Raw genomic sequence first — 24,137 nt, forward strand, 5'->3', positions numbered from 1 at the left:
AATTTGTTGTCAGTGCAGGAATATTCCTCCAGGAGGCAGTGTTGTACAGTGTAACCCAGAACCTGCAACCTGCAACAGGTTCAAGTCAACAAAGCCTTCCAACCTGAAACATGAAGGACAAAATTATTTATTTACTTTAATTTATTATTACATTTATTATTTATTTGATGTATAATTTTTGTCTATCTTATATGTATATCACAATATTGCACCGCCTCACGTGCCTTATTGCTTTTATAAAACGGTTACCACATAATACAAATATTAAGGACAAAAATGTTCATTGAAATGTTATTTTAATGTTTATTTTTAAGTAAAGTCACTAAATGCCATCCTTCTGTTCAAAGATAGTCCCTGACAGTAAACACTGATATGGGTGCTGCGCGATGAAGAGGTCATAGCTGCACTTTATTTGTAAAGTTTATTTATATATAAAGCTGCCATCGGGAAGTCAAACTTTACAAAAGATCCACCCTGAGAGATTCTTTTTCATTTCACAGCATATGCTGCTCAATTCTTGTAAATGTTTTGCATCAGGATTTATTTATTTATTTATTTATTTATTTATTAGAATATTAGAAAGGTAAATAGAATAGGTATTAGAAATAGTTATGTTTAGAATATTAACTTAGTGACATCACAAACATTTATTCACAGTTACAATTCCTTACCCTAAAGTCCTGAGTCAAGTCTCAAGTCAGCAGTGCATACAGTCAAGCAAGTTGGGTCACAGTACAAAAAGAGTATCAAAGAGAGGTTATATTATGTATTATTTTTCAACCAATCAGTGAACAGGCGCCAACAAAGCCCGCAAAAATAGTCCAGCAGCAACCGCCTACTTTCATGACGCAATCGTCGGTCTCTCTACACCCTCAAACAATATATATTTTTATATATATGAATATTTCGCAGTAAACCTAAAATATATGGTTTTAATACTCATAATCAACAACTTAAAATAAACAGTTTTATATATTTCCACTGTTTTTGTTTTTATTCATTTACATCATTTGCAATGCTTAATGGGATTGTAGTCATACCCTAGTAAAAGATGGTAAGTACAAAGTCTTGTACCTTTGCCTTTTTGCCTGATTTTCAAATCCTTTTTTGTCTCAAAACAAAGTTTGTAGGGGCCTGTGTAGCTCAGCGAGTATTGACGCTGACTACCACCCCTGGAGTCGCGAGTTTGAATCCAGGGCGTGCTGAGTGACTCCAGCCAGGTCTCCTAAGCAACCAAATTGGAGTCACATGGTCGACCTCGTGGTCGCTATAATGTGGTTCTCGCTCTCGGTGGGGTGCGTGGTGAGTTGTGCGTGGATGCTGCGGAGAATAGCGTGAAGCCTCCACATGCGCTAGGTCTCTGCAGTAACGCGCTCAACAAGCCACGTGATAAGATGTGCTGTTTGACGGTCTCAGACGCAGAGGCAACTGAGATTCGTCCTCCGCCACCCGGATTGAGGCGAGTCACTGCATCACCATGAGGATTTAGAGCGCACTGGGAATTTGGCATTCCAAATTGGGGAGAAAAGAATAAATAAATAAATTATATATACAGTACCGGTCAAAAGTTTTGAAACATGACTGAAATGTTTCTCATGATCTTAAAAATCTTTTGATCTGAAGGCGTATGCTTAAATGTTTTAAATAAGTTTTGTAGACAAAAATATAATTGTGCCACCATATTAATTTATTTCATTATAAATCTAAAATGTAAAAATAAAAAAAAAAGTTTTTGAAATTGATGACTTGGACCAAATAATAGAAAAGAAGCCAAGAAGTGCCCAAAATATATTGATAAATGGGAACTCCTTCAATACTGTTTAAAAAGCATCCCAGGGTGATACCTCGAGAAGTTGATTGAGAAAATGTCAAGAGTACATGTCTGCAAATTCTAGGCAAAGGGTGACTACTTTGAAGATGCTAAAATATAACACAATTTTGATTTATTTTGGATTTTGTTTAGTCACAACATAATTCCCATAGTTCCATTTATGTTATTCCATAGTTTTGTTGACTTTACTATTATTCTAAAATGTGATAAAAAATTATAATAAAGAATGAGTGTTTCAAAACTTTTGACCGGTAGTGTGTGTGTGTGTGTGTGTGTGTGTATATATATATATATATATATATACACACACATAAGTTTGTAATGTTGTTGATTGGTTTGGTTCTTGGCTTACAACTCTTTTATGAAGAATTTTATAATTTAAAAAAGCGCTAAGATTGTACTGTATCTTTAAGAATGGTGGAAGTTCACATCACAGCCAGAGAGGCATTTCTCGGTTTCTTTAATGCATCCATGCAATGAGTGATGAGTAAAAATTCATGTTTATTTTTAAGTTTTGATCAATAACTTAGTGTAAAGAACATAAAGGATTTTAAAAGAGACATTATTTAATGAAAATGGAGTGTGTGGATCTTGTCTTTGGAATTACACAGAAGGAGTAAAACAAAATGTTACTCTCATAATATGGTTAGTGTTAGGGGTGGGCTTTAGGGATAGGGACCAAACATGTAGCTGGGAGTAGGAATATGGCAGGGAGTCAGATTTTGGCACAAAAGTTGACACGCACTGTTATGAGTTCTGTGTGTGCAGCGTAATGTAAGCGCACAGACACTGATGAGTGATTTCGTGGTTTACATTTTTTGCATCAATAATCAATTAATTGTTGTCGCAGTAATATTTTAAAAAGTATTTTATTACTAGTCGTAAAAGCACATAACATGAAAAAAGTAATTGCTGAGTCATCCACTGCAAGTCCAAGTCAAGTCATTGGTCCTCAAGTCATTTTCTGCATTAAATCAAGCAAGTCACAAGTCCTGAAATGTGCATGTAACTCAAGTCCCCCACCTCTGTTTATTTCAGAGAGTTAAAATTGTAATTTGCAGTTAAGAAAATTTATGGAACATTGTAAACAAGGTTAAAAAAAGAAATTCACTTTAATTCATTTTGAACGTGAAAAAACAAACCAATAACAAAGCAGTGTTCTGATAGTCATTCACAAAGTCAAACCCCGTGCGTGACTGTTTAAAGACACTGAACACTTATATTTACAAAAATATACATTTCCCACACCTGTTCCTTCAGTCAAATTATGTCCAAAAACAATACTGTCATTGTATTCTTAAATATATGGGTTGACGCTCTGGGAAAACATAAGCTCTGCTGTGTTTCCATGTTACACATTAAGGCTTGATCCCGATAGCATTATGACAAAATCACATTTTATAGTCAATCCTTCGACTCCATGACCATCTGTTTCAGAATCTTCTGCTCCCTTCTGTTTCTCATGCGCTCCTTAAAATCCTCCAGCTCCTGCCTCTGTTTCAAAAAAGAGAAATAACAACATATGCATGAACATAATACTCATAGGTATATGTATAGAAGCTGATCAATAAATTATCTACTCCACATAACTAACTTTTAGCCTGTTTAACCACCAAAGTGAAAGAATTTGATTTGATCTGTGTGTATCAAGTTAAAATGGGAATACTGGCACTCACATGCATTTTCTCATCAGGGGGGAAGATCTCCCTCTGAAAAATATAACAAAATAATGTTTAGTTATCATGCTACAGCAACTAAATATAGAACTACCCAAAAATACATAAACAAATCTGTTCAACATGCAACCATGGGCCTAGAACTTGAGTACATTTGTGTATTTTTCGCAATTGAGGCAATATTAGTGTCAAACCTTTCGCTTCACGATATATTCTTCAAAATACTCGGCTTGGTTCGATATCCAAAACATTGCCACTGGAAATGAGAGATAGACCATCATCTATGTAAAAGATACACTTTGTAAATCTGCAGGCATTGATTCACATATTATTTATAGCTTATCATCAGTTATTCAGATAAAACAGGAATTAATGAGCAATGCGGTGGGGTGCTTTCCGAGTATGTATATGTAACATCGTTTGTAAGTCTTTTATTTACACGTTTACACCACACTTACCCTAAAAACCTCTATTTTAACCCCCATGTCCTATAGTTTGACAGTCACGCACATTCAGGCACTTCCTGTTTTTAAAGCTGTCAAAATAAAAGTCCGCAGTGACGCGTTGAACACCGCTGCATTTTCATACAGAACGGAAGTACTTGTCTGGAGAAACTTGCCTATTACTAACATTACTGATGTATGTGGCGCTATTATGAATCTGGAAATGAACAATTCAAACTTTGATCTTGTAACAAAATGACTTTCAACAGAGTCTCCCCTTTCTCTTATGTAATCCAGCTGCAGGCTTATGAAACCAAATGAAATCGGTGACCGGATGTACCTCAGTATGATGTTAGCATATATTAGCAGTACATCACATACCTGTCTGACAAGTCCCAAACCGCACACTTCTGCACTATTCTACGCCATTTTGTAGTGTAAGTAGTACGACTAGTATGTTAAAACACTGAAAATGCAGCAAAAAGAAGTGTACTTTTATGGATGATGCACTTTTTCAACCATCAAAACGGAGTGTGGAATGATAGACACTTCATGCACTCAACACAAGTGGCCTGCCGTACACAGCGGAAGGGGCGGAGTTACCGGCAGCGATGGTGATCTGACAAAACAACTGTAAATAATGGAGAATGTTGCAACTAGCAAAACTTCAGTGGATACAGCACCTCACAAATGTGATTTTAATGCTTTACCATCACCCCAAGCTGTGTGAAAATGTACGTTGTTTAAGATACAAGTGTTGAACACACGGCAACACATCACGTGTGTTTGAAACGTCACTTCCGTCACCCAGACGTCTATTCACGTCTAGGACAGTCACTCGCGTGAAACAGAGAGAATGACATGATTGACATCATGAATTTAAGACAAGAGATTGCATACCTACAGAGAGACAGAAAGGATATGTCAAAGGAACTTCAGCAAATTAAAGAAGACCTGAGAGAAGTCAAATCAACCTTTGGAAGACAATTAACAGAAGACTGAAATGCAGAAGGAACTCATTGCCTTGAAGTCAGAACTCTAAACCTTTGATGTATCCAGAGATGCTCACTGAAGAATCACTAGTGCAGGAAGAGCTTCACTGCTCAACTGATCCACCAGCCCAGATCCACAGCTCTGCTCCAGAGGATCCCAGAGAAACACAGGCTCTTATCCTGACTGATTCAAATGGGAAATATATCAATGAGAAACTTTTGTTCCCAAACATGAAAGTCCAGAAAATGTGGTGCCCGAACACAAGAAGTGCTTTTCAGATCCTTTCTGATAAACATCTAAATTAAACTTACAAGCACATTATTTAAGAAACACTGAAGCCATCATTGTCAATACTCAGTGATACAGAGAAAATCCCCTATATACTTGGAGAGGACGACAGCACAGCTGCACTAGCTGCTAAATATGTCTTTCACACTGTTAGACGTGACTAATTCATTGTATACAATTAATTCATATTGTATATATTCTCCTATTTTTTTTAAAGTGAAATACTGTATGTTCATCTAGTCCATGAAAGAAGGGGCTTGGGTCATTCATCTCTTTCTATATGGAGTGATTAAGCTTTTAATATTTTAAAACAAGTATTATAATAGCAGGTATTACATGAATCCATCTTGCTGTTTTATAGATAGCCTTATATTATGTTTATATTTTCATAGATATTTTATGGCGAGTAGGTACATGAAAAACAATTATAGTGTATTTAAATAAAATACAAGACTCCATCTGCCAAAAATCTATATTTAAATAATTTATCATGAAGAGAAAATTCTGTACAGTGCGCTTTAAGAGATACACAGCTGTGACTTCATTAAACACTGGAGCCTCATGGATTACTTTTAAGCTGCTTTTATATGCTTTTTGGAGCTTCAAGGTTCTGGTCACCATTTACTTGCATTGTATGGACCTACAGAGATGAACTATTCTTCTAAATCTTTGTGTTCAGCAGAAGAAAGTCACATCTGGGATGGCATGAGAGTGAGTAAATGATGAGAGAATTTAATGTTTTAGGTGAATTATTCCTTTTTAAAGGGAATGCAATGATTTCTAAATGAAACGCTCTTAAACCAATATCTCAGACACAAATGTGTGCCAGACAAAACTACAGCAGTGTGAGGACTTTCTTGGTTTAACCATATCTAATGAACTTTTACTGTTTAATATTTGGCATATTATCACATCAATATGCATTTTTTGGGGTTAATCTCATGAGAAAAAAAAAAGCCAAGAAATGCCTGTGTCAAATTTAAGCCTATTTCAAGACCTTTTAGGACCACTGTGATATCTACCCTACCCAAATTCACAGTTACCTACAGAATGTATTTCAATTGTAATGTATTATTGTCAGTATACTCCATGGTAGTAGTTTCGTCATGGATGTAATTTATTCTGACTGTAATAATAAATAAAGGCTTCATTATATGCAAAATATAATTTCTTTTATAATTTACATCTTTCATTTTAGGGTGAAATATGACTTAAATATTCCTTCATATGATACAGCCTTTGCTTTAAGATTACATAATGTAGGTCAACAACAATTTAAAACTGAAAACTGATACGTAGTAACACAATGCCACATCAAACAACAGAACTGATCAATTGTAAAAGAGACAGGGTCATTTTTTGTTTCCTTTTAATTTTCTATAAAAGAGATGTTTATTTCATGATCATAACAGATTTAACCATTGACCTCGATTGCCCACGCACATACCAAACAGTAATCGAGGAAAATGTAAAAAAAAAAAGAAAAAAAAAAAAAAGAAAATACCTGAATAAAAGCAAACTCTCTGCTGAGCTGCAGGTCAGCACATTCTCCGGAGAATCCGAATCTATGGCACATAATGTCCAACTGTTTACCATGGAAAAGAAAATACATTTAAAGGCTCGAAGGAATTAAGTGTTTCTCTTCTTTGAACTTTTACAGACCTAATTAACCAAAAAAAAATAAAAATAAAAAATAGATATTTATATAAGTGGACTTCATGAAAAGGAAAAGTTTGCAAAGTATATTGTTTAAATGAAGTGTTGTTGTCTTTGAAACCTCCAGGTAAGAGCACCCTCCATACACACAGACATCCAAACTCGCAAGTCGATGATGATCATGTGACTGCTCGGACGGGTCCTCTTCGCTGCTGCGAGAAAACGAAAAACAGTTGTTCGGCGTATAATTAGGAAGTCCAGCTAAAACTAGATTTAAACCCGAATATCGTAAATGGGTAAAATATAAAATGTTTACTTTCCTTTTTTGTCTTTTAAACACAAGCTCTCCCCTAAATCCCCAATTTTCCCTCCCGGATCTTTCGGCAAATCGTGCCCCCCTCCCTCACCCTCCCAGAACGTAATATATGCCAACTAGAATCGCAATACAATACAGGCACTGGAGAAAACACTATAAGAGAAAACTCAAAGGACCTGCCAAGGTCTCAAATTGTGCCCCCCGCCCCCCTTGCGGAGTCAAATAACAGAATTAGAACACATCCACTAGAATCGAACAAGAACAATGATAAATCAGAACTGTTTGATTTTTTTTTGTGATTTTTTTTCCGTTTCAAAATTTTTGCAATTATATCTAGTACAGTGTACAGAGGTCTCTCTGTGCATTGTAATAAATTGATTTGTGAAAAGAGTCATGCAGTGACCAGCTGAGAGCTCCATTCTGCCTCTTCTCTGCAGTGCTGTGAAGAGCCAAATTTGCCTGGTGTTTACATGACGTATTGTAGAATGCGACAGCGTGAACATGTACCAGTTGCAAGTTGCATGTTTTCCTTCTATATGTATAATACACTTAAAATAGTGACTATTCTTTAAATTATATTTAAACTAAAAGATACTCAGAAACCGCCTCTTTTAGGCCAACACTCCAGCCTATTGGAAGATTCTTCACCAGGTTGACGTGAAAACGATGAATAATGAAAGTCTCTCTCGATGGTTTCTGTCCTCAATTAACACTTGTCAGAATAATGCATATATTAGGGTTTATTTTCTACAAAGCTACCTAAACTTTTCAATGACGAGTGGGGAGAACAAGAAAATATATTTATATATTAAGAAAGACATGTTAAGTGAAGCATTTCAGGTTCTCGGCTATCAGCGTAAAAGGATATGGGTGTTTGACATAGACATCAGAGGGGGTAAGGTGTTGGTAAGAGTTAAAAATACTTAATATAAAAAAAAAAAAAAAAAAAAAGTAAACAAGAAATACAACCAATCAACCAACCAACCAAAACAGTAATTAAGAAAATACCTTTTTACAGTAGATCCTACATAATGAAAAATCTGCACATGATAATAGTGTGAAACACACCATGTTTAGTCATTCAGTCACAGCCCCTGGTGAATATTGTTTGTTTGTTGTCATTGTGTTTACAAGTCAGAGGTGTAAGGCGAGCTGTACTTCCTCTCCCAAGTAAGTTCTTTAAGTGCCCCTAAATCCCATCCTGCCATTTGCCTGCGTGTTTTCGAGAAAAAAGGGGAAAGGGTATGGCAAAAACAATACGATGGGGGGGAAATGAAATAAAACAGAAAACAAAGACGTCTTCTAAACCCCCACAGACATCTGGCAGTCGATGGATGCCGTACTACAGATAATCAGTACATTTAATAGTCACATATTCCTCCATTGATAACATTGTCCATTGCTCCCATATTCTGAATTAGAGTCACACAAGTCCTCTCTTTCCCGCCATGGTCACAATGCCAAATCCAGGAGGAATGCTGGAGAGGCGATGGCGTCCCAGTGTGAGGGTCCCTCTTTCTGCTAAGGCAAAAGGAGAGCTACAGCCTCCCTCTCAGGACCTCAGCTTATTCATCGCTAGTTCAGCCTCTTCAGTGTTTCTTGTGGTCAGATGAGGTCTTTTTCCCTTCCTGCTGTACGAGTCCATTCTGTCCATGTAGAGGAATCCATGATCTGTTTTGCAGTTTTATCGCTTCCTCTTGCATTTCAGAACAAGTTCTCCTCAAAGATAGCCATCAAATCACTTTGGAAATTCATGTCAATAGTAGCTGCCATCTGTAAAGGTCAAGAAAACCACAGTCAGATTGGGGAAAACTAAAGATTGATGCATGTAATGCTTCGATGATCACTAAATTAATGAAGTAGGGGTGGTATCAGCACAAATAGTCTAGTGACTAGTAGTATTATCACAATAGTCTGTATACACATTTTTATTGAAAAAGTATTCAAAAACTACTGAAAAAATAAGGTCCATCACATATTTGAAGAGTTTAGGTTTTTTTTTTTTTTTTAAACAGAAATATACATTGCAATGAAACAAAAAACAATAAAAAATGAAAAAGTTCAAATAAATAAATGTATAATATTATCTCCTTGACTTTATTTGAATTATTAATTGATTGTAATTTTTTGACACCATGCCAGACAAAATCCAGGTTAAAATATATAAAAAAAGTGAAAAATATTAAAGATCAGTTTTGAGCAATAACTCAAACTGAATCTGGACTTTGTTAAAAACCCGTTAGTTCATCAAATAAATGATTTTTTTATTTTTTTTTAGAATAATTTGCCTCGATTCTATTTGACTTTTGGAAGTTGCTTTCCATTGCATAATATAAGAGCTGCACAATTCACTAATCAAGAAAAGGAACAGTTACAGAATTAAATTTAGGTCTACTCATTACGTCAAAAATGTATATTTTATTTTCTATTTAGCGTGTTTTTGCTGTGGTGGAGCATTAAAGGGATAGTTCACCAAATTCTCTCATCATTTACTCACCCTCATGCCATCCCAGATGTAGATGACTTTCTTTGTTCTGCTGAACACAAACAAAGATTTGTAGAAGAATATTTCAGCTCTGTAGGTCCTTACAATACAAGTGAATGGTGGCCAGAACTTTGAAGCTCCAAAAAATAAAAAAGCAGTTCCCATAAATGCAGCATTAACATAATCCATAAGACTCTAGTGGTTTACTAGTCTTCTGAAGCAATGCAATCACTTTGGGTAAGAAACAGGTCAATATTTCAATCCTTTTTTACTATAAATCTCCACTTTCAGAATGTGAAAGAAAGTGAAAGTAGAGATTGATAGTAAAAAAGGACTTACATATTTTTCTGTTTCTCACCCACACCTATCACTTTTGAAGAGATATATTAAACCACTGGAGTCTTATGAATTACTTTTATGCTGCCTCTATGTGCTTTTGAAGCTTCAAAATTCTGGTCACCATTCACTTGCATTGTAAGGACCTACAGAGCTGAAATATTCTTTGTGTTCAGCAGAAGAAAGAAAGTCATACACATCTGGGATAGCATAAGGGTGAGTAAATGATGAGAATTTTCATTTTTGGGTGAACTATCCCTTTAACTAAATCGCAGAAATGTCAGTTGCTCGCGTTTGTTCATTCACAATTTGAATAACAGTTTTGTTTTGAAAACTTATGAGAAGGCCAATGTGAAGCAGACTAAAAGATGAAGTGTGTAACTTTTCAGTGTTAAAAATACTTTCTTCTACCCAGCTTAATATTCAGAGACAACTGTAAGTAAGCCATTTGCTGGCAAAATGTTTTGAAATCTGTAAAAACTTAGTCTCTGTGGCACTATAAAAATTGCTGTTTGTATTGAGAGACCCGTCCAGCCCGACACAACATCATTAACTCAACCAATGGTTTGATTAATTGTAAATACTGTTTTGATTTAAAGGTGCACTCAGTAACTTTTGTCTTTGTGTCATCTTGGACTTACACTGACACCTAGCGGCATCATTTAAAATAAACAGTTTTCAGTTTCAGATGTCATTGTAGAAATGTAATATTCACAGTCAGCCATGATTGAGTGAAAGTGTCAAATAACAGGACGGATACTGAGATTAAGCGAGTAGTATTCGGCTGGTCATGTGATTCTAACATGGCAGCCCCCATGTGTGGACCCTCTCCATGTACAATAAAACAGCTTTTATATAGTTACTGATATGACTGGAGTCTTCATTTTAATGTGACATGATTTCCTACATATATTGCAAAATTACAATTCATGTCTTTAGGAGTTTAACTTTTTTAATGAGGAAAGAAAATTACTGAGTGAACCTTTAATGTATAAAACAGCAATAAAGTATTTCAGGGACAGTTCTCAGCTAGTTTTGTTTAGCTTACAGAAAGAATATGGCATGCACTTGATCCACCCAAAATATTTATTTTAATGTAAATTAAATTCAACTGAAATTGATTGCAATTACAATATCAAGGGAACTAATTAACAGCCCTAGATTAATTAAGACATTTTTGACCATGTTATAAATGCATGGCTAATGCAGATATTTTTATTTTTTATTTTAGTTAATTCACTCAGTCCAACTGCTATCTCCATGTTTGACAGAGGCCGAACAAGCACTAATAGGAAATCTTAAGTGTTATCAACAGCAGCAAAGGGGCAGGGCTTGTTTTTTTTCTAACCAGTACTTTGAATATTTTCTGAATGTTAGAGCCCATTCCTTTCCACGAGGTGGCATGTTGTGCTGTCACTATAGAAACAATACTGTAAAATTCATAGCAACAAATTCTTACCATTTATTGCCAAGCCCTTTTGTCAATGTTGAGTGACAGTTATGTTTCAAGTGCAGCTGTAACTCACCGCCTCTCTCCTCCTCCTCTCCTGCTCCCGGCGACGTGCGAGCTCCCTCTGCTGGTCAAGTGCACTCTGTGAAGAGGCAGGGGATTGGGACGGGGCTTGGGAAGGCTGCGGGACAGAGGGTTGTTGGGCTGGGTTCTGGGTTTGGGACTGAACTGGGTGCTGCTGCTGAGGGGCCTGGACCTGCTGTGGCTCGGGCCGTCTGCGAGGCTCCTCCTGAGGCCTTCTCACAGTCTCAATTGGGTCCTCTTCATCTCGTCCCCTTCAGAGAGAAACAAAAAGCCCTTTTAAAACCACACGTGGTTACATTGGCTCCATTCCAAAACCTAGTGAGCTACCTACAGCATTTAAGGCATCTTCGGCGCACTCCAGACACAAATGTATTCTAAGATACTTTTGGGAAAATCGTAAGGCACCATGGATGTATTCTTTATGGAACATCCACGATGGCAGACAGAGCAAGAGGAAATGTGGATTATAAATACAATTACTCAATATCAACAAGTATCAATAAGAAATAGTTCTAATTAAAAACCATATACCCAATAACTGTTTGTGCTGTTTAAGCAATATCACACTCACAATCAGACTGATATATGGAAAAACCGCATGATTGTGTGATATTGCTTTTATACCCTGCTCTGAGCAATAATGGAGTGAGAGACAGTCCAGACTTTCATTAAAGCTGCTTACTGAGACAACGCAGATGCTCTCTCGACGTTTGCCCATTCATAATACAGAAAAGACGCTCATTGGTCACCACCTTCTGGCGAAAATATATAATGTCACAAGGATGAATAAAAATCACCATCTCTAGCTCTCTGCACTGCTTTAATTACTCTGGTTTGGAACAACACGAACACAAGCGGAGTGATACAAGCAGTAAAGCATCCCAGTGCTTTTGGACGGTAGGTATTTCAGCACTTTCAGAACGCCTCTTTTCATCCAACGTCCAATCATTTTCGAGGACCAGAACTAAAGGTTGTCTTAAGCATGTTTAACTTTAATACAGTATGACATCGGCATTACCTTGGCAACATGCAACTGAATTTAAGTCATAGTCAAGTCTCCAGTGCTCTTTTTGCATGATGCATGGAGTTCCAAATCAGTCACTTATGAAACTTTTTCATTTAGGATGCTACCTTAGAAAGCAGATTCCTATGTAGGCAGTGGACAGCAAGGCAGCTCACTAGGTTTGGCACAGAGCCTCAGTCATTGCTTTGTACTCATTCTCTTCTGAGCAGCTCTCTTACCGAAGTTTCTCTTGTTCTCTGCGCAGACGATCTTTTTCAGCTTGCTCGGCCTGAGCCTTCAAGGCCTTTTCTCGCTCTTCCTTCTCCCGGGCCGCACGTCGGAACTGCTCAAAGCTATCACTGGATGACTTCAGAGCAGACGAGGGAGTGGAGGTGGATTTCTGAGCCAGGCTTGCCCAGGAACCCATGTTCTTTAGTTTCACGTCCTGAGAACAAAATTAGGCCGGATGAAGTGTTAGGCGTGTGTTCCAGAGGTACATGGTGGCTTACTGTTCTACAAATGCAAACAGTCATATTCACAGAAAAGTTTGAAAACTAATGAAATTGTCCCTTCCACCCACCTGTACCTTTTTAGGAGCCACGGGTGTCTTGGGCTCCTGTTTGAATTTGTCTTTGTCCTGCATGGAAGGAGGTGGACCGCTATGCTCAGAGGAGCGGATGACAGGACGGGAACTTTCAAGTGGTTTCATATCTGCTCCTAAAACAGGGTTGACAAATAACACGATTAACATCATATGCACATACACTTACATACAGTTGCATGCTCCGAAATCAGTGACCTCACTCACTCTGTTGGCTATGGCCTGGCATTGTGGGTTTGCTGTCAGGGTGTTTATGAGGCTCTTGTCTCATGGCTGGACTGAAGGGCTCACTGCGCATCACAGGTGATGGGGGCAGCTTCTCTTCTTTAATGCCACCCAGAGCTGAAGGACCTCGCTGTGGTTCCTTTAGTAAACAAAAAAACTCTAATTCACATTACATCAATCCAAGCGGACACAGCACGAATTAATCCATGCCACAATTGAGAAACTAGACAATATGGTACTTACCTTTTTGACCTGAGGGGGGGACTGGTGGACTAAACCATACTGAGAGATTTGAGGGGAATGCATCATGAGCGGGGAGGGGTTATCTCGCAGGTGTGCTGTCAAAATAGAAAAAGGCACTATTAAAATCAAGCACAGGTAATCCTGTCTTTAAAAAAAAATAAAAAAATAAAAGACATTTTAAACTCCCCAGCCTTGGCAATGTGTGTGTTAAAGTATTGGGGAAGCTACAAACTAATCCATTTTAAGTAGTTAACTACACTACAAGTTATCAAAAAGCAGCTAACTACATTGAAGCTACTTAAGGGGGTATAAAATAAATATTCATAAAAATAGTGAAATATTATGTTAAAAAAATACAAAGTACAATTCTAGCTGGCAATAATGAATAATCCATGTTACTGCAAAAGCTAAACTTAAACTACTGTCATACTACCAAAAATGTAGTAAAATTAGCAGCGTCGTTACTTTGCTGAAGTGTTACCCGAGTTATATGAGTCAGACTTGTGTTGACGTGGAGAATGATGTGCCGACTGCTGCTGCTGGATGATCTGCTGTGCTTTCGTGGAGGGCATTTTGTGTTGGCTGGGCTGCGTTTGTGTGGTCTGCACTGGGCCTTGTGAGAAGTTAATTTGCTGCTGTGAGTGCTGCATGTGTCTGGTCTGATGCTGCGAGAGCTGCGGGGAGGGCTGGTGTGATGCTGATGGCTGAGTCTGAACGGGGAGCTGTGCAGGGGGCAAGGAGCTCTGCGCGCCCAGATGAGACTGAACCTGGGAAGTTGACCCATAACATGTCAATGAGCTTTTCTTTAAATAAACATCAAGATTTATGCCTGCACTACGGGTACCACAGAAAGACCAGCATTAACTTTAAATTTTAGTATTGACTTGGTATTGAATTACCAGTACTTTTATACAAATGAATTACATGACAAAAATGTTTTTCATGGAACTGCATTCATAATTCTAAAAGAATTGGCAAAATGCAGTTTAAAATAGTTTTAGATGGCATATAGTATGTCCCCACAGGAAATTTCAACTTCCCCAAAACTTTTTCATGAACTACCCACCTGCACTGATTGCAGCAGAGACGGCTGCCCTGGCTGTTGTTGCCTGCTCTGCAGAGACTGCATTAACGAAGTCGTCTGCTGGGATTGCTGCTGCTGCAGGCGGTTTGGCTGCAAATGCTGCAGGTACATGGGCAGGGGCATGGAGGGAATGGGTTCCTCGTCATCCTCCAGCAGCATCTGTGGGGGTTGGGAAGAGAGCAGGCCCTGGGGAGTGAGCGTGGGAGGGGAGAGGGGCCGATGGCGGATTGGCTGAGGTGCCTGCGGGAGGTGATGTGGGGGCGGAGGGGGTTGCTGGGGTTGGATCTGCTGTGGCAGGGTCTGCTGGGGTTGCTGCGGATGCTGGGGAGTGCTCTGTTGCGGAGGTTTAGGAGGTAGCGGGGCTGCCCTGTTACTGGGCCGTGAAGGCTGCTGGGGCATTGCGTTGTGCAGGGCTGTAGACCAATGACATGAGGAGAGAGGAAAACATGAATAGGAAATGGGTCAATATGACGAGATATGGCTGACAAGTTTTCAGCTTTCAAGTAAAGTGACACTAATCACAGCCAATCAGAACATATTTGACTGTTTAACATAGAAGTAGTTAAGTGGCATTTTAGAACAACGAGATGTGGGTGGTGCAAAACGGCCAAAACAGAAATCGAGTGACCAACAAAATGTCTGGACACGCACTGCTTGTTGTGGTCTGGATTTTAAAATGGTTGATAAAATGGCTAAAGAGTTGATATAATACAGATATATACAATACAGTTTAATGATAGCAAATAAATTTTGAAACAGACACGAGTGGGAACTTGCACTTGTTTATTGGGGAGGTGGGCAAGATTATTAGCAGATGCCGATAATCTCAAAATGGCCAAATATCGGTTTGAGATTTATACCTTTAAAAATGTATCTAGTTAACTATCCAGAAAAAAAATTAACATTTTAACGTAATATTTAAATAATTAAAATAAATGATGATTCTTGCAAGTTCTTTGAGACAAAGTAAATATTTGATTATATTTTCATGTACCATGATTAAATTGCAATTAATCACAAAACTCTGCAATTAATTAGTACATTTTTTATCAAATCACAGCCATAGTCACAATGTAAAAAAATCTTAATGATCCTAAAATGTGTTTTATTTTCTATATGCAAAATATAATTTCTTATATTTGATTTTTTTTATTTTTATTTATTTATTTATTTTTTTTAAAAGTAAAATAGAACCAGGACATTTTCTCAACAGTTTCGTAAGAATCACCCCATTAGCATGGAATTTGTTTTTGACATTTTATAGGTGACACACTTTGACTCTTAATTGCACTGAGCCTGGTTGGTGCTAAAACACTTTGACAAATGAAACTGGAAGCTTTCACTTACCTGGGGATGGGAGAATGTGGTGCTGGTTCAAAAATGGGTGCGTGTCAGGTGACACAGGACCTCCTGGAGGGTGAGCGTTGAGGTGAGGTGGTGCAGGGGAGGACGAGTCATTGGCATGGTGGGAAAGGTGCATGAGGGGCTGGCCGAAGTGGGACAGAGGGTCAAAGGGGTTCTCCAGCAGCTGCGAGGGCTCCAGGGCTGTGACGGGAGGAGCAACGTAAGCGGTGGGAGAGGGATGCTGTTGCTGTTTTAGCTGAATGGTGGGCTGCAGTGCCACGGTCTGAGGTTGATGGGGAACCTGCGGCTGAGGTATGCCTGGAGCCATCACCTGGTGATGAGCCTTCTTCCCTTCACCTCTAACCCTCTTCTTCGGCTTTAAAGCTATACCTGAGTTGAAGAAAACACTTTTCATTAGCAACCGACCGATAAATCGCTGAGGTTGATTAATCTTCCAGTTTGATCTATTCATTTCTTAAGCTGCAACTGCGCCGAGAATCACCTGCTAGCACGTGAAGGAGCGTTCTGATACATGTTAATGACTAATCACAGTTCATTTATTGCCATAATAGACTGGTGTGCAACAGTCTCATTTAACTGGTCCTGCATATCAGAGCCATGTCAGATGCATATGAGCTCGAAACTCTGTTCCTCTGACTCAAGAATGTTGCATGATGGTCAGTCCCTGAAACTCCAAGCAGGCGATCCAGGCCATGTAAACCGAAAGCTGTCAGGAGATTGCTTCCTTGCTCGATCCACACGAGTGCGCGAGAGAAACTTCAAAGTAAAAGTGCTTCTCATGCGCTATAAATAAATGTCATATTAACTGTGCTCTATGTATGATTACCGTATTTTCCAGAATATAAGTCGTGTTTATCCCCCCCATCATCTAAAAGTCCTGTGACTTAAATTCCGAAGTGATTTATAAACATAATTTATACGTAACTGGTGTCGGCCGGTGAAAAAACGTGTACCAAAACAGATGAAAACATCAGTCATAGTGATGGAAGCGTTTTGAAGTTGCCAATAAGAATATTTTGCCTTTGCAAAGTACTTTATGCAACCAGTTTAAATATTCTGTCATCATAACATTATTTTTCTAACAAACTCTAGACCGCTGACAAACACAACTCCTCACATGCCCACAAAATGATGTTTTATCACTCATAGTAAAAACATATCAAATATCCACAGATAGACAGTCACTAAAGTAAATGAATAAATAGAATACAACAGGCATACTGTTTTACTCAGTCTAAAAGCTGTATAGTTGTGCACACACCACAGTTACAGAAGTTATAAACAGATGTGGCTTACTCGTCGCGTTTCTTTAATGAAAAACAGAATATGAAAAACTGCTACACACTTAAAAGCATTCTCCTGTTTAAAACAAGCCCCAAAACACCTTGATACGATGTGTAGATTCTGAGGTACTTCACAGAGCGCATTTGACATATGAGCGTCTGAAGGGAAGTCGGGTCGCTGCTGCCGGGTCCTAATGCCTGCCCAATGCACACTCTGTCAGTGCGACTTATTCACCTTATTTTTCAGCGAATTAGAGCGCCGCCATTATCAACCTTGAATGTGGACCACTTCTGGTATAAGCCACTTCCAGCTATTTTAGCTATACAAAAATACTACATTATTGATTACAGCCTGGCAATAAATATCAACATAATATGATCATTAAATACGATTTTCATAAACATATCGGTTTTGAGCGAATATAGTTTTACCGTTTAATCACACACTGTTACACTGGCAGAAAGAATGAGATCAGGCGCTGACAGGACAGTTCTGGGTGCCGTCTTGACATGCCCCCACAAACTTTACACAACCAGCAGAGAGGAGAAAGCTGCCGGCGAAATGCTGCTTCAACTTTCTTTGCACCAAAACTGCATCTTGTTTCATCTTAATAATAAATAATAAATGCATTTTACTCTCCGTTCTTGTCAGAGAGCATTCTCTGACAAGAAGTAAACAAATGGACACGCAGGGAAGTAAACAAATGGACACGCAGATCTCATTCAGCATGGCTTATGAAACATCGCCTTTGGAAGTAAACAAAGGCATCATTGGAGATTATGTAGGTACATATGAATGGAGGTTTACATGGAGACAAGAAAGACTGCATCTCGGTAAAGAAAAATGCAGATTTTATTACCGTCTCTTCAATACAACACACAACAACAAGCGAGTGATTTACTTACTCTTTTACTATAAATGCTGACGTTAGAAAATGATCCGACATTGGCACATAATTCTGCTGTTCATCCTGTGGTTGTGTGATAGTTTATAAGCCCAGATCACTAACTCTGGTATTATAACTTTCTAGTTATTTACACTGCGGTCAATGCCAGCGGAACTTTCTCACATTCACCGGAAATGCAGCCGCTGCTTACTTTGTAGTGCAAGATGAGTCATCAATATTTTTGGCCCATTTCCCAGAAGAGAAAGACATTTGAAATGCTAAAGGATCGGTTTCTCAACATTTAAGAGTATAATACGGTTCAAAAGATACTGAAATGAATCCATGCCTGCTGCTGCAACTGACTCACCTGTTTCTGAATCTTCACTTTCTGAAGAGCTGGACTCACTGCTGCTACCCGATTCTGATGAAGAGCCTTTTGTCTTTGCAGCATTCATTTGCTCCATGGACTTCTCTAGAACTGAATGACAAGGAAAGAAAAAAAAATACAATCCATTAGAATCTTTCCCAAAGCAGATCTCACTAAAGCGCGGTTCTTGACTACTCACCTGCGGGCTTCTTCTTTTTGCGGAGACAGGACGACACATATCTCTCCAGCTCCCGCAGCGTGGAGGGCTTCAACGTCTCGAAATCTATCTCAATCTCATCTGGGTTAGAGTTCTTGAGCGAGGGCTCGCGGGACTGGATGATGTGGACCACACGGCCCAGCTTGTCACCAGGCAGCTTGTTAATGTCCAGACTGAGTTGTCTCTTCTCTTCATAGGACATGGGCTTACACTTCTCCCCAGCAGCCATGCCTGCCATTGCTGGCCCTCCGGCCAGACCCATATCCTCCTCAGTATCCAGGCCTGCCACAGGCTGAAGGGTGGGTGGGGCGTTGCCTGGGGGAGCTATGGAGCGGTTGCTCTTACCTCCCTCCTTCTTACTACAGGACAAAAATTAAAAATGGCAATGAAACTATATGGTTGAAGAGAAGTCTTATTATACACAAAGTTATGCAACTTTACAAATCAAATCTTTCATTGATGGAACTGGTCAAATCCCCTTCATTCAAGTTTGGAACAACATAAGGGTGGGTAAATAACAATTTTCATTTCTAGGTGAACTATTATTTCAACACTGGTTACTTGACTATTTGCCTAAGGGGCATTTGTATAATTAACATTCTTTGCCTACCTGGGTTTTTTAGGCTTCTTAGGCAGAGGATCCTTGTTCTTGGGCTTTCCCTGAGCCTTAAGAACAGGAGGCGGCTCCAGGATCTCCTCCAGTGCAGGCATGACTCCTGCTTTCTTTTTGTGCTTGTCTTTCTTCTTCTCCTTCTTTTCTTTCTTTGGTTTGCTGGCCTGAGGCTGGGACAAGGCAGCCAGCTGCTCATGCACCGCTTTCAGCTGAATAACAAGAGAGCACAAACAAAATAAAGAGATTAAATCCAATCTCTCAGAAGACAGTGAAAATACAAATCTCCTGACCAGCTCTTCCTTAAATTAACCTCTTCAACTCGTGCATTTTTGGGCTGCTTCCTGCAATTTTCACACCCAAATTTAAATGCTCACACATACAGTGGACTATTTGCATAAAATTGGTCTCATTTTACAGACCCCAAATTTTAAGAATAGATTCCAGTAATTCATAAAAAATATTTTACATTTAATAAAATATAAATAAATATATAAATAATAATAAAAAAAATATTTAAAAAACAAAGTTTACAATCTTTTTTTCATTTGTTTTTGTTGCTCATTTGCAACACAGAGACTTTCAGGTCATATCTATTATTTTATGTAAATAAATGCAAAAGTGATGGAGTTCTGTGCAAAGTTCACATTCCAAGCTTTCAAATGGTATCACATATGGATGACTTGGCTGATCCAGGGAGTTTTGCAAGCCTAAACTTAATATACACTCCTGGCCATTACTGGGACCACAGAGTTGAAGAGGATAAAATAAATGTAATCTCCTGTAAAAGGAAATTTAAGGTGCACTTAGTAATTGTTTATGCTTACCTAGGGGTCTGGATGCAGCAGCATCATTCAAATGCAATAGTTTTCAGTTACAGATGACAATGTAGAAACTCACTAATCACAATCAGCAATAATTTTATCAATAAGTGAAAGTGTCCAATAACAGGGCGCTTACTGAGATTAAGCGAGTAGTAATCGGCTGGTCATGTGATCCTAACATGGCAGCCCCCATGAAGGGACCCTTTCCAAGTAGAATAAAACAGATTTTATAAAGGTTACTGATATGACTGGAGTGATTGGACATGATTTTATACATATGTTTCAAAATTGCAATTCATTTCTTAAGGAGTACAACTTGATGAGAAAAAAATAAAAATTACTGAGCGCACCTTTAAGATTATACTTCCTAAAGTTAACGTTAACTTTGACAGCCCTAACTATTTTTTTTTTTTAATTCCTCTCTCTCTCTCTCAGTATACTACAGACCCCCTAGTGGCCCGTAGCAGCACCCTTAGGGTTCATGGACCCAGTTTGAAAATCCCTAACCTTAAGAAATAAAATGAATTTAAAAAAGGCTTTAAAAAGTACTTCTATTAGTTCTCACCTGCTCCTGTAGCTCTGCTAACCTCTGGGCTCTCTCCTCTTCAGAGTCGTCTGTGGAGGATTCAGATTCAGATGAGGAGTCGCTGGAGCTGTCAGAGGATGAGGGCGGCTGTGTCTTTACAGGAGCTGGATGGAGTGCTGGCACAGGAGCAGGTGTCAGCATTTCCTCTGGCTCATCGGGCATTTTAGCAAAACGCATCTCAAATACGTCCTACAAATAAAAATAAGGAAACTTTTGATGAAGTAGTTCAAAGCTTGGGGCAAAAATGTCACTAAAAGTGACAAAAATGCCCCAGATATTTCAAATGCTGCTCTTTGTTTTCTAACATTTATTCTATTCTAGGCCTAATTATGGTTTTAGCACCTCTTAGACACGATAATGACCTACAGCTGTCAGATATCTGTTCAGTTGTCTGTACTCAAGGTGTCAGAGTGTGTTGAAGGTGTAACTAATATGAGGTGATTTAATACACAACACTAAACTTCAAACAGTTGTTACATCAAAATCTACCGTTAAGTAGATCAGTGTTTCCCAACCTTTTTCCTGCCACGGCACACTTTTTACAATTAAACAAATCCCATGGCACACCTCTATCCCACATAACCATCGCTGATAGTTTTCCTTTTCAAGAACTTCCATGTTTTCTGTCCATTTTAGTTGCGTGTTTACTCGTAATGTTTGAAATTCGGCTATGCAAAAAATGCAAGTCACGTAGGTATGGTGTATAATGAGATCACAGGTGGCAAGTGTGCTAATTGGATAATGAATAAAACAACAAATTTGCATATTTTCTTATTTTTAGATTTGTTCTTGCAAATTAATTCTTGCAATGCCACAGCAAAAAAAAAAAAAATCATCTATTTATTTACATGGCTCCAGACTAACATTTAAGAGTGGTAGCGCCAGCGCGTCCTGCTGGATTTTTTCCTCATAACATCGGAAACAACTTAAAATACTCCGTCATTTTTGGGCATACAGATAATTGTAAGACATCTTTAGAAACTATGAAGGGTCTACTTTTATTTGTGTACACTCACAATAACAACAAAACCTTGTGCTTTTGTAAAATGAAGAAAATAAACAGGGTACGCTTTCAGCCGTCTCTGTCTCTGCGAGCATCTTTCTGAAACACGTCACAAATGAACTGAAACTCCGCGAATTCTTATCACACAAACATGAAACAAATGTCTACAGAAAGCTTAAAATGTCTACTTTTAAATAAAACAATTCAAATTTAAAACAAATATTCTCCTGCAATGTAATCTGTATGAAACAAAGCGATGTACAGTTTCTCCTGGCTCAGCTAATTATCGCTAATGTGATCCCACCAAAGTGCAGAGGGCGCTATTCATAAGGTAATGTGCTGAGGCGATCAATGCAAATGGTAAACGCCCCCAACAATGCCTTAAAAAACATCAAGTTCATTCACTTTCGTGCGCGTTTGGAAGATGGCATGTTACAAAGGTGAGGAAGCGCTACAGATGGTCCTGGATAGAGACGAAGAGTTCACATTTTCCTCAGAAGAAGAGCGGAAATCCAACGATGAACGTTTGAAGAGCGACTTGATCCAGCCGAGTGTACAATTTCGGATGAGTAAGTCATTTAGTTTTACTTACATATTAGTTGAAATGCTATTTTATATAAACATGGACATATTTTACTAGTTGGACTATTTTCAGACTTGCCAGCCAGTATTCAGAGTATTGAAATTTGAAATATGTCCTAACAGGCAAGTTTTAGATACATTTAAATGTTGTTTCGGCTAAAGCAGGTATTTAAATTGTATGCTGTATGATATAAATATATGTAATATGCTATAAAAATAATATGAATGTTTAGATTATATTTTAACTAGTGTTTATGCTGCCTCATTATCATCAACGAAGCTTGTGCTTGCAAATATCTGTTTGGGTGTAAATGTGTAAAATGTGCTGTAAATATGCCCATATTAGAAAATCAGCAAATTAGAATGATTTCTGAAGGATCATGTGACACTGAAGACTGCAGTAATGATGCTGAAAATTCAGATTTGATCACAGGAATAAATGGCATTTTACAATATATTCAAATAGAAAACAGTTATTTTAAATTGTAAAAATATTTCACAATATCACTGTTTTTGCTGTATTTTGGATCAAATAAATGCAGCTTTGGTGAGCAGAAGAGACTTCTTTTAAAAACATTAAAAACATCTTACAGATCTATAAACTTTTAAATGGTAGTGTAGGTCTAAAGATTTTAAGTAAAGTCTTTATGTAAAGAAAATGTATAGTAAGAATACTTCTTTTAATTTAAACTTGATTTTGTGAATAAGCTACAAACAATACATTCAATCATTAAGTCTCCTCACATTCATTCTCTCTCAGGTGAGGGGTCTTTGTCTCCTCAGGTGTGAATCACATCAATATTCATGATCATTCACACCTCCTAGCATATGGCCTTTCTAACACTAAAAGTGTCTTACAAAAGTTAAATGACTATATTGTTTTGTATGAATGAGTGATCAGGATGGTTTTCACATCATTTTATAGCAAAAACTCTAGGCTACAAGATCCAGCTCTCAAAAGCCTTGTGAACAAATGTTTAGTATATGTTATATGGCCTTATTTCAGTGACTTAACATTTGTTTTTTCAGAAACCACGCATAAACGTTATTTTCTGAAAAATACAAACATGTACATACATGTTGCTCACATATTATTGTAGCCCAGTTTGTGCTGAATACAGTGTTATCAGACTTTATCCATTAATATGTTTTTAAGCAACTGAAAAAAGCACAAATGTCAAGGCATGTCAAAACTTCTCCAGGGCCCAAAACACCCTCAGACCCAAGAGGGTTAAATTCTACAAATGGTCGCACCAGCACTTGAGCTGGTCGCACCGTTCCAACTGAAAGAACATTTTTCTTTCACGGTTTCTTTTTATCAGGATCTTGATGATTAAAATATAGTCATCTGAAGACAAAGCCTTTTTCTTCAATCGGAGGGCATTAGAAAAGATTTTACACGGAAGGAAAGTTCCATTGTATCCATAGTAATCAACAAAGTTGAACTGTGGAATCTGCAATAAGATCATAGTAACCAAAAGTATAGTAAAACCATAAAACAAATTATGGCATTTTTCGTAAGAAAAATACATTCTGAAATTAAATTGTATTCTCTCACTACTATATTGATGTAAGTTCATGGTAAATATTTTTTTAAATATCTGTGATGTGTGGATTGAAACCTTACAATTTCCATCTGTTCATTGTGCAGATTTCTCCTTTATTCCTTTTCAATGCTGTTTACAATGTTAGGGCCGTT

At 38.0% G+C, this 24,137-nt stretch overlaps 1 protein-coding gene across 9 annotated transcripts in view; it reads right to left on the minus strand.

The window, feature by feature from the left end:
• Positions 1–3,276: 3,276 nt before the first annotated feature.
• LOC127451212 (bromodomain-containing protein 4-like) overlaps positions 3,277–24,137 on the minus strand; it is a 92,330-nt gene continuing 71,469 nt past the window's right edge. For 5 of the 9 annotated variants that reach the window (XM_051715721.1, XM_051715724.1, XM_051715723.1 and 2 more), the window contains 16 exons: positions 20,833–21,042; positions 19,444–19,655; positions 18,816–19,192; positions 18,617–18,727; positions 16,062–16,448; positions 14,697–15,127; positions 14,112–14,397; positions 13,631–13,725; positions 13,370–13,526; positions 13,142–13,278; positions 12,801–13,006; positions 11,551–11,809; positions 4,332–8,976; positions 3,702–3,788; positions 3,508–3,540; positions 3,297–3,325 (listed from right to left, as the gene is read on the minus strand). In XM_051715721.1, coding sequence (XP_051571681.1) covers positions 8,908–8,976; positions 11,551–11,809; positions 12,801–13,006; positions 13,142–13,278; positions 13,370–13,526; positions 13,631–13,725; positions 14,112–14,397; positions 14,697–15,127; positions 16,062–16,448; positions 18,617–18,727; positions 18,816–19,192; positions 19,444–19,655; positions 20,833–21,042 — 2,937 coding nt within the window. In that variant the 3' untranslated portion in view covers positions 3,297–3,325; positions 3,508–3,540; positions 3,702–3,788; positions 4,332–8,907. Of the gene's footprint in view, positions 3,326–3,507; positions 3,541–3,701; positions 3,789–4,331; positions 8,977–11,550; positions 11,810–12,800; positions 13,007–13,141; positions 13,279–13,369; positions 13,527–13,630; positions 13,726–14,111; positions 14,398–14,696; positions 15,128–16,061; positions 16,449–18,616; positions 18,728–18,815; positions 19,193–19,443; positions 19,656–20,832; positions 21,043–24,137 lie in introns of those variants that run through there. The other 4 variants (XM_051715717.1, XM_051715720.1, XM_051715716.1 and 1 more) reach the window with 4 other exon arrangements.

The sequence above is a fragment of the Myxocyprinus asiaticus genome, chromosome 14 (genome assembly GCF_019703515.2).
Source record: "Myxocyprinus asiaticus isolate MX2 ecotype Aquarium Trade chromosome 14, UBuf_Myxa_2, whole genome shotgun sequence".
Taxonomy (NCBI): Eukaryota; Metazoa; Chordata; class Actinopteri; order Cypriniformes; family Catostomidae; genus Myxocyprinus; species Myxocyprinus asiaticus.